This window comes from Neomonachus schauinslandi, chromosome 3, assembly GCF_002201575.2.
Source record: "Neomonachus schauinslandi chromosome 3, ASM220157v2, whole genome shotgun sequence".
Classification (NCBI taxonomy): Eukaryota; Metazoa; Chordata; class Mammalia; order Carnivora; family Phocidae; genus Neomonachus; species Neomonachus schauinslandi.
Genome location: NC_058405.1, coordinates 145,595,626 through 145,612,782, shown reverse-complemented (window position 1 = coordinate 145,612,782; position 17,157 = coordinate 145,595,626). Strand labels below are relative to the sequence as shown.

The window sequence follows — 17,157 nt, the reverse complement described above, 5'->3', positions numbered from 1 at the left end:
ACACACTGGACAGATGGACCGCATAGATATATACAGAACATTCCACCCTAAAACAAGAGAATACTCATTCTTCTCGAGTGCACATGTAACTTTCTCCAGAATAGACCACATACTGGGTCATAAATCAGGTCTCAAATGATACCAAAAGATTGAGATTATTCCCTTCATATTCTCAGACCATAATGCTTTGAAACTGGAACTCAACCACAAGAAAAAATTTGGCAGAAATTCAAACACTTGGAAGCTAAAGACCACTCTGCTTAAGAATGTTTGAGTCAACCAGGAAATCAAAGAACTTAAACAACTCATGGAAATTAATGAGAATGAAAACACATTGGTCCAAACCCTATGGGATACTGCAAAGGCCGTCCTCAGGGGGGAAATACATAGCCATCCAAGCCTCACTCAAAAAAAAGAGAAAAATTCTGAATTCACCAACTAACTTTACACCTTAAAGAACTAGAGAAAAAACAACAGGGGCACTTGGGTGGCTCAGATGGTTAAGTGTCTCCCTTCGGCTCAGGTCATGATCCCAGGGTCCTGGGATCGAGCCCCACATCAGGCTCCCTGCTGAGCGGGGAGCCTGCTTCTCCCTCTCCCTCTGCCTGCCACTCCCCCTGCTTGTACTCTCTCTGTGTCAAATAAAAAAAAAAAACTTAATAAAAAAAGAAAAAACAACAAATGATGCCTAAGCCACACATTAGAAGAGAAATAATTAGGATTAGAACAGAGATCAATGAAATAGAAACCAGAAATACAGTAGAGCAGATCAACGAAACTAGAAGCTGGTTCTTTGAAAGAATTAGTAAGATTGATAAACCTCTGGCCAGACTTACCCAAAAGAAAAGAGAAAGGACCCAAATTAATAAAATTATGAATGAAAGGGTAGAGATCACAACTAACACCAAGGAAACAGAAACAATTATTAGAAATTATTATTAGCAACTATATGCCAATAAATTAAGCAAGCTTGAAGAAATGGATGCCTTCCTCGAAACCTATAAACTACCAAGACTGAAACAGGAAGAAATTGACAACCTGAATAGACCAATAACCAGTAATGAGATTGAAGCACTGATCAAAAACTTCCCCCAAAACAGGAGTCCAGGACCTGATGCATTCCCTGGGGAATCCTACCAAACATTCAAAGAAGAAATAAACCTATTCTCCTGAAGCTGTTTCAAAAAATAGAAATAGAAGGGAAGTTTCCACACTCATTCTATGATGCCAGCATTACCTTGATTCCCAAACCAGGCAAGACCCCATCAAAAAGGAGAATTACAGACCGATATCCCTGATGAAGATGGATGCCAAAATTTTCAACAAAATCCTAGGTAATGGGATCCAACAGTATATTAAAAGGATCATCCACCACGACCAAGTGGGATTTATTCTTGGGATGCAAGGGTGGTTCAACATTCGCAAATCAATCAATGTGATAGAACACATTAATAAGAGGAGACAGATGAAGCATATGGTCCTCTCAATTGATGCAGAAAAAGCATTTGAGAAAATACAGTATCCTTTCCTGATTAAAACTTTCCAGAGTATAGGATAGAGAGAACATTCCTTAATTTCATAAAAACCATCTATGAAAAACCCACAGTGAATATCATTCTCAATTCCCTTAAGATCGGGAATACGACAGGGATGCCCACTCTCACCACTATTGTTCATCATAGTACTAGAAGTCCTAGCAACAGCAATCAGACAACAATAAGAAATAAAAGGTATTCAAATTGGCAAAGAAGTCAAACTCTCTTTGCAGATGAGATGATACTTTATGTGGAAAACCCAAAAGACTCCACCCCCAAATTACTAGAACTCATACAGCAATGCAGTAATGTGGCGGGATACAAAATCAATGCACAGATATCAGTTGCTTTCTTATACACTAACAATGTAACTGTAGAAAGAGAAATTAGAGAATCTATTCCATTTACAATAGCACCAAAACCCATAAGATACCTGGGAATAAACCTAACCAAGAGGTTAGGATCTATACTCCAGGAACTACAGAACACTCATGAAAGAAATTGAAGAAGACACAGAAAGATGGAAAAACATCCCATGCTCATGGATCAGAAGAATAAACGTTAAAATGTCTATGCTGCCCAGAGCAATCTATACCTTCAATGCCATTCCTGGAACAAACAATCCTAAAATCTGTATGGAACCAGAAAAGACCCCAAATGGCCAAGGAAATGTTGAAAAAGAAAAACAAAGCTGGGGGCATCACATTGCCTGATTTCAAGCTATATTACAAAGCCATGATCACTAAGACAGCATGGTACTGGCACAAAAACAGACACATAGACCAATGGAACAAAATAGAGAGCCCAGATATGGACCCTCAACTCTATGGTCAACTAATCTTTGACAAAGCAGGAAAAAATATCGAATGGAAAAAAGACAGTCTCTTCAATAAATGGTGCTGGGAAAATTGGACAGCTATATACAGAAGAATGAAATTCGACCATTCTCTTACACCATACACAAAGATAAACTCAAAATGGATAAAAGACCTCAATGTGAGACAGGAATCCATCAAAAATCCAGAGGAGAACGTAGGCAGTAACCTCTTCAACATCAGTCACAGCAACTTCTTTCAAGACATGTCTCCAAAGGCAAGGGAAACAAAAGTGAAAATGAACTTTTGGGACTTCAAGATAAAAAGCTTCTGCACAGCAAAAGAAACAGTCAACAAAACTAAGAGGCTACCCATGGAATGAGAGAAGATATTTGCCAATGACACTACAGTCAAAGGGCTGATGTCCAATATCTATAAAGAACTTCTCAAACTCAGCCCCTAAAAAACGAATAATCAAGTCAAAAAATGGGCAGAAGATATGCACAGACACTTTTCAAAAGGAGACATACAAATGGCTAATGGACACATGAAAAAATGTTCATCATCATTAGCCATCAGGGAAATTCAAATCCAAACCACACTGAGATACCACCTTACTTCAGTTAGAATGGGAAAAATTGACAAGGAAAACAACAACAAATGTTGGAGAGGTTGTGGAGAGGGGGGACCCTCTTACACTGTTGATGGGAATGTAAGTTGGTACAGCCACTTTGGAAAACAGTGTGGAGGTTCCTCAAAAAATTAAAATAGAGCTACCCTATGGCCCAGAAATTGCATTCCTGGGTATTTACCCCAAATATACAGATGTAGTGAAAAGAAGGGTCATATGCACCCCAATGTTCATAGCAGCAATATCCACAATAGCCAAACTGTGGAAAGAGCCGAGAGGCCCTTCAACAGATGAATGGATAAGGAAGATGTGGTCCATATATTCAATGGAACATTACTCAGCCATCAGAAAGGATGAATACCCAACTTTTACATCAACATGGATGGGACTGGAGGAGATTATACTGTGTGATAAGTCAAGCAGAGAAAGTCAATTATCATATGGTTTCACTTATTTGTGGAACATAAGGAATAGCATGGAGTATATTAGGAGAAGGAAGGGAAAAATGAAGGGGGGAAATCGGAGGGGGAGATGAACCATGAGAGACTATGGATGCCGAGAAACAAACTGAGGGTTTTAGAAGGGGTGGATGGATTAGCCTGGTGATGGGTATTAAGTAGGGCACATATTGCATGGAGCACTGGGTGTTATATGCAAACAATGAATCATGGAACACTACATCAAAAACTAATGATGCACTGTATGGTGACTAACAACATAATAAAAAATAAAAATTAAAAAACAAAAGAGGGGTTCTGAGGTAACAAAGGTCTAAAATGTCTACTTTAAACTCTTTTCCTATTAAATGAGACAGTTATCAGTTGAAGATGTAGGGATGTATATTGTTACTAAAGTGGTTTCTTTTTTTTTAAAGGTTTTATTTTTTTATTTGAGAGAGAGAGAGAGAGTGAGAGGGAGAAGGAGAAGGAGAGAGAATCTGAAGCAGACTCTGCACTGAGCACAGAGCCTGATGTAGGGCTTGATCCCACAACCAGGAGATCATGACCTGACCTGAAACCAAGAGTCAGATGCTTAACTGACTGAGCCACCCAGGCACCCCTAAAGTGGTTTCTTTTCTGAAGCATGAGATTGTTGTCATTATTTCAATGAGCTGAATAGATTGAATTAGTCCATTTAGCAAATATATATTTTATATACACACACATACATACATACATATAGTGCTATTTGTTCTGTGAATACAAAAGTGGGAGTTAGAATATTATGGGTGATTAAGACAGTGGGAAATATGTAATAAGTGTATGGAGAATGATACAAAGAACTATAAAGGATTCAAAGGAGAAGGATCTTTTTTTTTTTTTAAAGATTTTATTTATTTATTTGACAGAGAGAGAGCACAAGCAGGGGGAGCTGCAGGCAGAGGGAGAGGGAGAAGCAGGCTTCCTGCTGAGCAGAGAACCCGATATGGGGCTCGATCCCAGAACCCTGGGATCATGACCTGAGTCGAAATCAGATTCTTAACCAACTGAGCCACCCAGGCGCCCCAGAGAAGGATCTTCCAATTAGGGTTATTAAGAAAGACTTTGTGGAGTGTCATTTATAGTGGAGCTAAAAGAATTGTGGGATAGGGATAGATGGACAGTGAGCACATCACTCCAGGCTAAGAAAATTGGACAAAGACTGGCACAGAAGAAAAGTTACTTGTGTTTTAGGAATGGTCAGTGGTCTCGTTTGATTGGACAATGAAATAAATTGAGAGCTTACTATGGGCTAGAGCTTTTGAGATTTTATGAGAATTTAGGAATAGTATTTTTGTTTTCAGATGATGAAACTTAGCTCAAAGTGGTTAAGTAATTTGTCCAAGCTATTTACATGGCTAGATAATGGGAAAGCAGGGTTTGGACTTCAGCAGTTTGGCTCCAGAGCCTATGCACATCACCCTTAGATCATAGCTTCCTTCTTCCAGCAGGTAGTGTGAAATAAAGCTGAAAAGTTAGGTTTGGGTTGGGCTCTAGATGGTGTTGAATGGTTGCCTCAAAAGTCTGAGCTTCATTTAAGAGGTAATGGGAATCTTTACATTTTGGGGCTGGAAGAAAGCCTCAGAACAGATTTAAAGTCTAATTAGTAGCAGCATGAAAAATGGATTTGAAGTAGGTAGAAAAAAGAGCCAATGGAGACTAGTTAGTAATCTACTGGAGAGATGCAAGGAGGCTCTCACCTAAAAACAGGATTGATGGGATAGAGATAGGATTGATGGGATGGAAGATGATCTTACTCTTTCCTAAAACTACATAGTCATGATAATTAAAGCAAGTTTACATTTTTGCATTCTGGCCATGAAATTGTAATTAATATCATTAATTAATTTAATTTAATAAATTCACTATATTTTATAATGTTATAAATTAAAAAAAGCTGGTAGAGATTGGGCATAGAAAAGTCATGATTGGATGCCCCTCCTTTAAACTCTTCATTTCCTTCTTTTTTCTTTCCTTCCTTACTTTCCCTTCTTCTCTACCTCCTCCCTTCCTTATTCCCCAACCTCCTGCCCTCCCCCCCCTCCGTTTTCTTCTGATATTGTCCTTTCTGGCTGGCAACATAGTAGATCACCATGTTGGTATACAATAGCAATTATCTTACACACGAGTTTTTAAAGTTTCAGTAGCAAAAAAATACATTATTTTTATTATATGTAAGTTGGTTAGAACTACAGTATAGGCAAGCTTGTCTACTGAACCACTTGATAAGATTATTTTACTTTGTTTTAATTTTTGCATATGTCTGCTTTTCAAGTTGAACTATCATAGAGAAATGCCTAGAACTGTGCCTAGCACAAAGCAAATAGCAATTGTAAGCAAACAGAATTTTACAAAAGGATTTTTAAGTAAATATATAAATAAGCATTTTCTACATAGCTCTATCAGCTTTTAATATTCTCACGTTCACAGTATGTTCCATCTTGTCCTCTGTAATGAAATGTGTCATTTCTCATCTCTTCTCCTTTAAAGCTGTCTTCTTGCATTTTTTGTAAATGATAAGCCATTTTTTTCTCTAGAAGGGCTTGTTTCTAAAATATTAATATATATATATATATATATAAGTTAACATCAGCTTCCTGTTTAAAAATGCAAGACAAATCTTTAAAATGTGAGAGTGTATATTGGAAATCAACAGTCACTCCTGTCTTGTGACTTGTAAAGTTACATGGTACAAATTTCCATCTGTGATAAAACATGAAAACTTAGATACAGTTACCTCACTGTATACCTTCAGGAAACTGGTCCAGTCACAGATGAGGTAGGGTTTCTTAATCATAGCTATCCTGCAGAGCTTAGGCAATTTCTAAATCATCTTCAATGGGAGGGATTCCTGAGTAACTTAACCAAAAACACCCAGGCCTACCAGAGATACACATAATATATAAAATGTGACCTCCTTTTGTGAACCTCTGGGCTAATATTGACCCTGGATGTCTCAGAAAGGAAGTAACTGCACAGAGAAAGAACCCTAGAGATCCTCAAAGGGTTCCCTTGAGTATTCGGCAACAGATGCATCAGTACCAGTGTGTGAGGAAACTAAGCAAGGCCACACAAAGGACAGTACTAGAGGATTAGAGAGAACAGTGCTTGGCACCTGTCTATCACGCCTATTTTCACCAGCCACTCTGGAAGAACTTCGTAAGTCATAGGGTGTTGTGTAGAGTTCTAAAATGGGTCTTGCTTCTAGGACTAGGGAATAACTAGTCTCAGATTAAACATGGCTCTGGCCCCTCTAACAAATCTTAAAAAGCATGACCTATAACAATCAAACTGTTTCCAAAGAAATTATCTACATTCAAGAAAAAAGCTAAAGGATATTTAAAAGAATATGAAAATATTCAGCACCCGAAAAGTAAAATTCACTATATCTGGCATCCAATCAAAGAGTACCAAGCATAAAAAGCAGGGAAATATAACCCATAAAATGAGTGATCAATCAATCAATCAATCAATCAAAATTGACCCATAATGACACGAATGTTAGAATTAAAGATAAGAATATTAAAACACAATTTTATTCCATATATTTAAAGGTAAAGAAAAGACATATAACATATAAAAGGGAAGAGAATCAATTTTTTAAATGTATGACATGAGTAATATGAGATATGCATTAATAGTAAAATAGACATTGCAGAAGAAGAGATTAATTAATGCAAATTTAGGAAAAGAAACCATTCAAAAGGAAACAATGAGGAAAAAAAGTTACAAATGAAAAGAGTATCAGCGAGGTGTGGAACAATATTAAGCAGCCTAATATGCCTGTAGAGAAGAAAGAAAGGGCAAAATAAATATTTGATAATAATGTCCATTATCATTTTCTCTATTCTATGTTATAACAGAGGTTATAGTCAGTGCAATCAGGCAAAAAAAAAAAGAAAAATGCATTCACATCCAAAGAGAAGAAATAAAACCACCTTTATTTGTAGACAACATAATCATTTATGTAGAATATCAATTGGCATCTAGAAATAAATTACTAGAATAAGTGATTTTGTCAATGCAAGATACAAGATGAATATAAAAAATTGCTTTTCTATATACTAACATCAAATAATCAGAATTTGAAATTAAAAATACCAATTATAATAGCATACAAATTATGAAATACCTAAGGATGAATCTATCAAATCTATCAAAAGAAGTAAGAACTGTAAACTGCAAAAATTAAGGAAACCTAAATAAATGGAGAGAGATATTGGGTTCATGAGTTGGAAGACTCAATATTATCAAGACATCAATTGTGCCCAAACTGACCTATAGAATCAACATAATTCTAATCAAAATCTTGGTAAGATTTCTTTGTAGAAATTGAAATGCTGATTCTAAAATTTATATTGAAATGTAAAGGGCTTAGATTAGCCAACACAACTTTAAAATAGAAAAACAGACTTAGAAGGTTAGCACTACTGATTTAAAGAATGATTAAAGGTATAATAATCAAGACAGTATAATAGACAAATAGGTCAAAGAGCAGAAAAGAGTCCAAAAATCAGTCTATACAGCTGATTTTTGATAAAGATGCAAAGGCAAAAAATCTTTTAAAGATTTCGATAACTAATTTAAGCACATACTTTGGAGTAAAAAAAATATATATATATATAATTGACATTATATATAGAGAGAGAGACATTATATATATATATATAAAATGTCAATCTCAAAAAGATTACAATACTAAGAAGTATACAGCAATGAATTGAAAACCTCTTGTATTAAAACACAATTCAAAAGAAACGATTTAGAATAACTCCATTGGAAATATCTGGAATTCAAATAGCTCTGCCAATAACCCCGCTCAAGTAGCCTGTGGCATGACCATGCCTACCATCAGTGGTCATGTCTAATGGGCACTCCCAGTGCCAGCACTTGTTCCATTGCACTAGTTGCCTATCATTTGGGGTAACTGGTCCATTGTTATCTCACAGAGTGTACTCCCAAATATCAAAACTGGCAAAAGCTTCTCTTCAAACAGCCCCAGTTAGAGGTTAAAGCTCACCCTACCTTCCTGTCACTCTCCTCTCTGCTTCTACGCCGTTGTTCCTCTATCCTAGCTTCTCTTTTAACATCTTCTCCAATCCTTGTCAGAAGTAACATCTCTTTTGTCTTCCATTCCTAGAGAGTATGAATGTTACTATACTCAGTATGTGTTCACAGTAAACCTTTGTATTCTTTCCACCACCAACAAGCAAATTAGAATAAGTAAGGGGCCTAACAGAAATCAGGTCAAGCATAATTAAAGTCATACACTGGGTTTAGGATGGCCTTTTCTTACGCACTCCTATTAGGAATGCAGGTATGGTTATTTTTTTACTAAAGCTAAATTTAAAAATTTTTCCACCCTATAATGAGGACTTTTGGGGAGTTAAATAGTGTCTAGCAACTTTCACAATCATCACTTTAATAGTAGATATTGGCTCATATATATATATATATACAGTTTGTGGTCAGCCTCATTATTTTATGTAACAACTTGGAAAAAAGATTAATGTGGATAAATGATTCAGACCTGAAATGACTTCAAGAAGTATGATGGAGAGGTAAATTACTTACAAATGAAACAACTGTATACAATTTTTCTCTAAATATTTTGAATTTGTTATCTCACCTCTTCAATTTTTCTACGAAGACTAAGTTTTCTCCTTGTGTATTCTCGCTGTCGTCTTTCTTCTCTATCCATCCGAAGTAGGCGTTGCTCTTCTGCTGTGTGCTCAAGTTGTTCTAATTCCCTATTTATCATATCCAAATATCTAAGTAAAAGTGCAAATACAAGTAAAGGTGAATTGGCTATTTCCCTTATGATGGCATCATCTCTGCTTTGATATTCTCAAACCAACTTCTTGCTTGCTTTTTATTTCTTAAGCTACAGGAATTTTACAGTTTTTCTATCAGCTCTGCTCATGGACCTTTAAGCCAGCCTGACCCACCAACTCACTTTACTCCTTATACAAATGTCCCTATTATATAAGTATCTGTTATGGCACAGCCAATGGTAAAATGTGGAGCAAATTGATTAAAAACATTTTACACAGAAAGTATTCATAACTTTGTACATTTGGGAATATGGGTTTGCAAAGAAGGCTAAAGTAACTGAAACACTGACTTCAAATCTGGGAAAAAAAAACAGATCTGAGTTTCCTAATAAAAAGATGTATACTGGGTCCATTGTAATTTACAAGACCTTGAACAAATCTTCCATCTGTAGTCTGGGTCTCTGGTATGTCAATCTGTTTTATGGGCCTACCATGAAATTGAACCATGGCATATAAAAAGTCAGGCACTGCAGCCTCTCTCACTTTAATGAAGGAGGAGGAAAAAGACCAATAATATCCCTTCACTTCCTAAGAAGTGGTCTTGGTCATGGAATGGTAACGATTGAACGTTAGTAGGTAATATCTTAGTTTAGAGAACGACAGTTTAGAGACGATGCATATTTATATTGGCATTAGATAAAGTTTCCTTTTTTGACTTTTCACTAACTTTCTCAAACTTAATGCTATCAGTCCTTAAAGATGATCATAAGAAGCTACTGTAGAAGCGTGTGCTAAAGATACTTTCCCTCCATCTACTACAATTGGAAGGACTTTGGATCTGATTTTGTTCTTCCAGTTATCAGCTTAGATTATCTTTTGGACTCACAACAACCCTGCCTTCTCTGGTAGAAATTTCTCTTTATAGCCTTGCTACCATAATTTCCCAATTCCCGTACCTCTTGGTCTCTCTTCCTCTCCATAGTGGGAACAATTCTGGAGTTAAATAGTGTCTAGTTCTCTAAAAATCCTACCTTCAATTCTTTCTAGTACCTTCCTACATATTTGGGTCCACAATATATAAATGAAATACACATTAACTTCAATCTTACCTGTGCCTTATTAATCGTTCCTGGTCCTTATTAGATTGGGTGCCTTCCTGTAACAACCAATTTTGGAACCGTGCAACATCAGAACGTCTAGGTATTTGACTGTTTTCCTGTAGTCTATTTACTTGCTTTGCAAGCATTTCCTATTAAGAAAAGTGTGTTATAATACACACATATACATAAATGTATGTAAATTTGACTATGTATATGTAAAATCTTCTTTTTACATTCTCAGAAATAAAACTGTCCTATCATATGCTTAGTAAAATTCCTGTACTTCGTGAATAGCTAATTCTGCTTAACTGCATTTAAACCTATTGTAGACAAGGACAACCAACCCAAAATAAAGATGTCTTTCTCTGAAAATGAATGATAAATACTTCACCTTATTTTTCTATCCATTCTGAAAAAAATAAATGATAATAAGGAAGGAGGGGAGGAGAAGTTCTAGGCAGAAGGGGGAAATTGGGTAAAATACAGAACATTTAATAGTATAGGGAAGTCATTATCATTTCTCTACAACTCTCTCTTTTTTAAGATTTATTTATTTATTTTAGAGAGAGAGCGTGAGTGCACAAGTAGGGGGAGGGAAAGAGGGAGAGACTCCTCAATCAGACTCTGCACTGAATGCGGAGCCCAACATGGGGCTCAATCCCACCACTCATGAGATCATAATCTGAGCCAAAACCAAGAGTCAGATGCTCAACCCACTGAGCCACCCAGGCACCCCTCTACACAACCTTTGAACATAAATTTGTAAACGTACACGTACACACACATTTCTCGTTTTTATCCAACTCTCTTGACTCATGCACATGTGCATGTGTGTACACACTCACACAAACTTTTTGAGTCAAAAATTGAAAGGAAGTCACTATCTATACCCACTCTACACCAAATCATTCCACTTCATTTTTAAGAACAACATTTTTTATTGAATGAACACAGCTGCATGTGTGTGGGTACACATACACAGTGTACATGTTCTTCCAGTCACCTATAGGACATGGTAATTATTCATACTCCTCCTCTCCTGTTATGCAAGCTGTTTTGGGGGCTCCAGCTGAAGAATCTTGCTGCCACAATAGACTCTTCCTATTGCTCTTAGCTCAGGTAGAAGTGACATATCTGAGTAGCAATTTAATTGCTAAATTATGCAAGCTACTATTGGCATATTAATAGATAACTGGGTCCCTTTTCTTTTCTTGGCTTAATATAGCAACCTCAAAATATTATTTATTCCTCTTCTAAATTTTAATTTGGAAAAAGTAGTTTGTCAGAATTAAAGGTAAAAATATATGAAAATATTTTGCATGCAAATAAAGCTTTCTTCCAAACCCTATGAAAAGAAACCAAATTTAAGTATTTAACTTACTTGATCTCTTATATAGTTTCTTTCAAAGTCTAACTTTAAACTGGTAAGATATTGCCTGTACTTATTCAAGTCCCTCAAGGTACATACAATCTAAAAAACAAAACAACAGTAATGACAAAAATATATAAATACAAATATTTAAAAATCATAGCAATTACTTTCCTAGGAAAAATAGTAATACCATACCATTTGATAATATTTTGGTATTAAGAGTAATAAATTGCTAACGATTTTGTAAGCAGTAACTCTCTACAACTTTTAATCAACAGGAAATTTCTATCCAGATAACGTTACTTTATTAATATGCATCATGATAGGGGATTTAGTACATACAACTGGAGTTATTAAAAGAAAATACTAATGTAATAATAATGTTTGACCCCAATAAGAATATAGTCCATCAAGATTCCATCAGGCTGATTTTACTAGGTTCCTATTTTGTCTCAAGTTTTTAAAAAGCTTATGGGACATAATCCTTGACAAGCATACAGTGACATTAGAGACAGAGAAAGAGGACTATGATACATTTGGGAAAATTACCTTTACATCCTGAAATTATTTGGTAATCATCTTTTGATATCATAAAGAAAAAAGGTGAGGGAAGAAGTAGTTTCATTTAGAAAAAACTATTGTCTGGTTTCCCTTGACCCAAATACTGAGTAATTTATGAAATTTCCCATTATTTCTCATGACCAAGTTAAAGGTGATACAGACCCCCCAGTGAGGTACAGAAGCAAGCTTTATCAAGTCTTGGAGGTTTGCAATGATTAAAAAGAATTAATCTTCAACCCACTTTATTATTGCTGGTGATATAGCCTCCTTTCTTTAATCTTCTCAGGATATCTTTGCGCTTATAGTATGCTCTTAAATGTGGATCATGAAGACTTTTATATTGGTTTTCCAAAAGTCGACAATAAGGATCAGTCAGGTTAAAACCGTAAGAAGGTCGAAAAAGCTGCAAACACAGATTTTAAAATATTATAAGCGTAAAGCTAATGAATTTCACTTTTAAATGTCAATCTATTGAAATGACTAGACTGTTCACTGAAAATAAAGCACGCGAGAAGAATTTGAAGTGGGGAAGAACTGGCAACAGAAAGATTTGGATTAGGCAACATAAATTTATTATCCTGACTTCTTTTTCCCCACTGACCTGACTTATTCTAAAAACCTTCCCTCACTCAATTAATTCCTCCCCTGATCACTATCAGTCCCTGGCCCTGAGTCAGAGAAGAAAGGAAAAGAAAAGAAAGGAACTAGGATAAAATTTGTTTTAATGTATAAAGAAAGTGAAAGCTATGATTCTTCCTTTTCCTTTTCCCACTTCCAAGTCAAAGTACTCACTACGTTTAAAAGGATAAAGGGATGATATTAATTATGATTATCTCAATAATCTGAAAATGAAGAAAATAGGAAGTCTTTCACCAAGATTCATGGAAACTTAAACCAAAAAAGTAGAAGTAAAACTCAGATGTTAAAGATAATGAATAGGTGGTGCCTGGGTGGCTCAGTCGTTAAGCGTCTGCTTTCGGCTCAGGTCATGATCCCAGGGTCCTGGGATCGAGCCCCACATCGGGCTCCCTGCTCAGTGGGAAGCCTGCTTCTCCCTCTCCCACTCCCCTTGCTTGTGTTCTCTCTCTCGCTGTGTCTCTCTCTGTCAAATAAATAAACAAAATCTTTTTTAAAAAAAGATAACGAATAAAGGTTATTGGGTTAGGGTCTTATTTAAGGCAAGAAACCCAGTAGTCTCTGAGAGCACTACAGTTAGGAAAAAAATCAAGGTCTGTATTATAAAGTTCAACATATTGAAGAACCAATTATAAAAGATATTAATAAGGATTGAGGTTTCTTCATATGTGTAAAGACCAAATACAACCTTATACAGTAGTCATTAGCATATAAAAGGAAAATATCAGCTAATAATCCTGTTTCTCTGTTACATTAGAGGAAACAGCTGAATTATCTCATCTCGTTTGTAAATTAAAACATTACCAAAGTGAGGTGTGTGTGTGTGTGTGTGTGTGTGTGTGTGTGTGTGAGTTCCGAGTCCATTTTTCAATGGCAGGATGGTGAAAATGGGTTTTGGGGAACCTCTAAAAGGGAAAAAGTAGAGGATGTAAGTAGGTGTGGAAGTTGTCCCAATATTGCCTTTGCATTCTTTCTTTTTGCTTTCCTTTAATTTTTTGTGGTGAGAAAAATGGAAGTTTTAGTCTGAAGTACAATCAAAGCAGTACTTGGCTCAAGTGAAAGGCACCTGGAATGTGTGGAAGATGTGGCAAACCTGAGAGCACCTGACCTGTTTGCAGGCATTCAATTCCATTGATAAGCCCCCATGCATTGTGCACCAATCTAGATCTGGCTGCAGGTACTAGTTCGTGACCTCTGTGTTCAGCCTGGCAGTAGCCACCTCAGTCAGATTCTGAACACTAAGGAGCCTGGCTGGGTGGCACTCTATAAAGAACTCCCTCAAGCTATAGGTGGGAGGCTGTTTCATATATGGGCAAAGGGGCAGATTGGAGGAATATGATAGGATGCTAGCTTTCGTTTTCCATTTAAAAGCTTCCTTGATAAGTTTCTGACTTCTTGCTTAACACAAGGCTTCAATCTCTTCCAAGGGCATACATCATGAAGTAAAATTCCCTAATTACTAATGTTTCCCTGAGAAGGCAAAGAAAAGAATCTCTTAGGAGTGTGTCTTGAATTCAGTGAGACCAGGTATAAAGCCCATACCTTTCCTGTAAGGGAAACAATCAACAATCATGACTCAAGAATGGATTGATTTTGTTTTTTTTTTAAGATGTTGACATTTAGCTGTCAACATCTCTTAGCTGTTGAACTTCAGCTGTGATGGTAGTATGTTTCTCAAGACCAAACTTGGGCTAATTACCTGTAAATAAGGAACACCTTTTAGACATATCCATTCATTAGAGCCAGGGTATGCATTCTGTTGTCAATTAAAGTGATTGTGGTTTTCTTTAAAAAAAAAAACAACCTAAAAGTGTAAACATAAAAAAAATCACTTTATTGAGGAGATAGTACTGAAAGAAAAAGAAGGATCTCACAAAGTCAGTCTTCAGGGAAATAGTCTGGTGCTTGATTATGATTAAATGAAGATAGTTTGGGGGGAATGAATCTAATAAAGAATCGAGAGAACATCTTTTAAAAAACTAGTTGGCAAGCGAATTAATGTTTGATAGAAATGGTAATTCAGCAAACAGTATATTTGACTAAACAGTTGAAAGACAGGGCTAAGTTTATACCCTGAAGAGTTTTCAAGCATGGTTTAGGAAAGCTAGTTTGTTTGGATGTGACTCAGCCAAACAGTGTGAGGTGGCTTATTTGTTGTTAGCTTGCTCTATTCTACTGGAACAAAGGGAAATTATGTATTTCCCAGAAACAAAACTTTAAGTGATCATGTTTATTAGGCAAGTATCAAATACCAAGAGGCCCCACTAATTTCTGATGACATCATAGATAGAAGGAGGGCACAAGGGTCACTCGGAATTCTTTCCTGTAAAATTTTTTGCACTATTGATCAAAGCAACCACTCAAAAAAAGAAATGTACTGAACCTCCTTCAGCATTAGTCACTGGGTCAAAGGCTGGGGAGGTTTGAGGGTAGAGGTAGCGCTGAGGACTAAGAATATGAAAGAGTTTGAGGGAAGCACACTCTACCCCAGTATGATTTACATTATAAAATTATAATTATAAAATTATAGCATTGAGTAAAATTACACAAACCAAGGGCAATGCAAATTTTAAGGAAATATAAGCTAATTGGGGGCTGTAATAGTTCAGAGAGAATCTTGAAAGATGGTTCAAATTCACAGATTGGGCAGAAGAGGAAAGAATATGTCAGGTTTGGGAAGCAAGGTGAACAAAGGCACAGAAATTTTAACATGGTATGTGTGAGTAAGGCATAAAATACCCCAGGTGGAAGGAGCTGAGGCTCTCGATTAGAGAAAAGACTGGATGAGGAGGTTGGGGCAAATCATGGAGTCATTAGTTAAATACTAAACATGTTAACTTATTTCATCTTCACTGTTTTCTCAGTGTGTGAAATAGAATGCAGCACAAACAAAAATCATAGAAAAGTGTTCTGTAATGAGAGTTTTGTCCAAGTTATTATTGGTTAAAGTCATAACACAATTAAATGGCTAGCTAGCACCAATAATCTTCCACCTTTCAACCAAATATTTTTCTAACAAAATCTCACTAAATAGGTATAAAGTTATTATAAAGAAAAGTTAATATGGTTCTATAAATTATAAATTAAGGCAGAACTAAGAATCTAAACTTTCTAGCCCAAGATTCTGAGACTATACTAGATGAAGTTGCTTGGTATGCATCCTAAACAATATCTTAGGTTAGATGTGGGGTTGGTTATTTTTTTCCTGTGTATGGTAGTGCAAATTCCCCTAATGAACTTTGTATGATGTAGTGCCTGAGTCTAACAGCAAATAGAAAAGAGCAAAGAAAACCAACGTAAGACCATTAAAAATTACTTTACCTTTTCACTTAACTTCGTAGTATAGTATAAAGTTTTACTTCCTGGGATCATAGGCAGCTTGACCCCAAGAGGCAGATCCAGTAGTTGACCCGCTCCGACCCCTGGTAAGTGGGTTTTGTGCACGCCCTGTCAGATGCAATTGGAGAGTTTGGCCTTTCCTTTCAGTATTAGATATTAGGCCAATCTACTCCTACTCCAATCAAGAGTCATACAGTCAGGGTCGAAGGGTCCCGGCCTACCACACAGCCCTGAAGACCTCCTCCCGCCTCCCGCTTCCCGGGCCACCCGCTTCGCCGCTGCGCCACAGCCAGTTGCGGCCCCAGCAGCCCTAGAGCACTTCCACCCGCCGCCCGCACGAGGGCGCCAGAAGCGGGCGGTTAGGAACCGCGCGGCGCGTCTGTGGCTCTCCCTGCCCGGGCCCCAGAGAGCCGGAAGCCCGTCGGAGGACCACGACGCCAGGCTGGCTGCCACTCACGTCTCCGCATTCCTGGCTTTCCGCGGCCAGGCTACTGGTGGCCGTCTTGGTGGCAGCGATGTTGGCAGCCTTGGAGCAGGCGCTGAGGTACAGCTCCATCGCCGGCCCGGGCCCCTCTGCCCCTCTCCGCCCTCCCCTGGCCCCTTCCCTCGCACCCCTTTCCCCGTCGTCGTCGCTCCGTTGCGACTGGCCCCGGAATGGCCAGTACCCCGCGTCCGCGAGGCCTCACCCTCGCGGCGTTCCAGGCTCCGAACTTGGGGGCCCCAGACAGGTGGTGCCCTCCCGAGGGCTGGTCCCAGATGCTTGGGCGTGCAGCGCCCGGGATTTGGGGAAATCAGTTCTAGGGGCCTGGTCTATGAGGGCTGCAGTTGAAATATCGTTTCTCTCAGAAGCCAGCACCCCTCAGTCAAAGCAAACCCAACTCCAAACTTTGAAAGTTTTGCGGGAGGGTAGCTGGC

The 17,157-nt window shown here is 37.5% G+C and overlaps 1 protein-coding gene across 1 annotated transcript in view; it reads right to left on the bottom strand.

Annotated features, from left to right (window-relative positions):
* The window catches only part of FSIP2 (fibrous sheath interacting protein 2), a 107,872-nt gene extending 91,074 nt beyond the window's left edge, over positions 1-16,798 (bottom strand). Inside the window, 8 exon segments of the mRNA XM_044913354.1 lie at positions 5,889-6,009; positions 8,486-8,596; positions 9,090-9,231; positions 10,344-10,483; positions 11,716-11,805; positions 12,509-12,670; positions 16,225-16,350; positions 16,700-16,798. Of these exon segments, the coding sequence (XP_044769289.1) occupies positions 5,889-6,009; positions 8,486-8,596; positions 9,090-9,231; positions 10,344-10,483; positions 11,716-11,805; positions 12,509-12,670; positions 16,225-16,350; positions 16,700-16,798 (991 nt within the window).
* Positions 16,799-17,157: the final 359 nt, after the last annotated feature.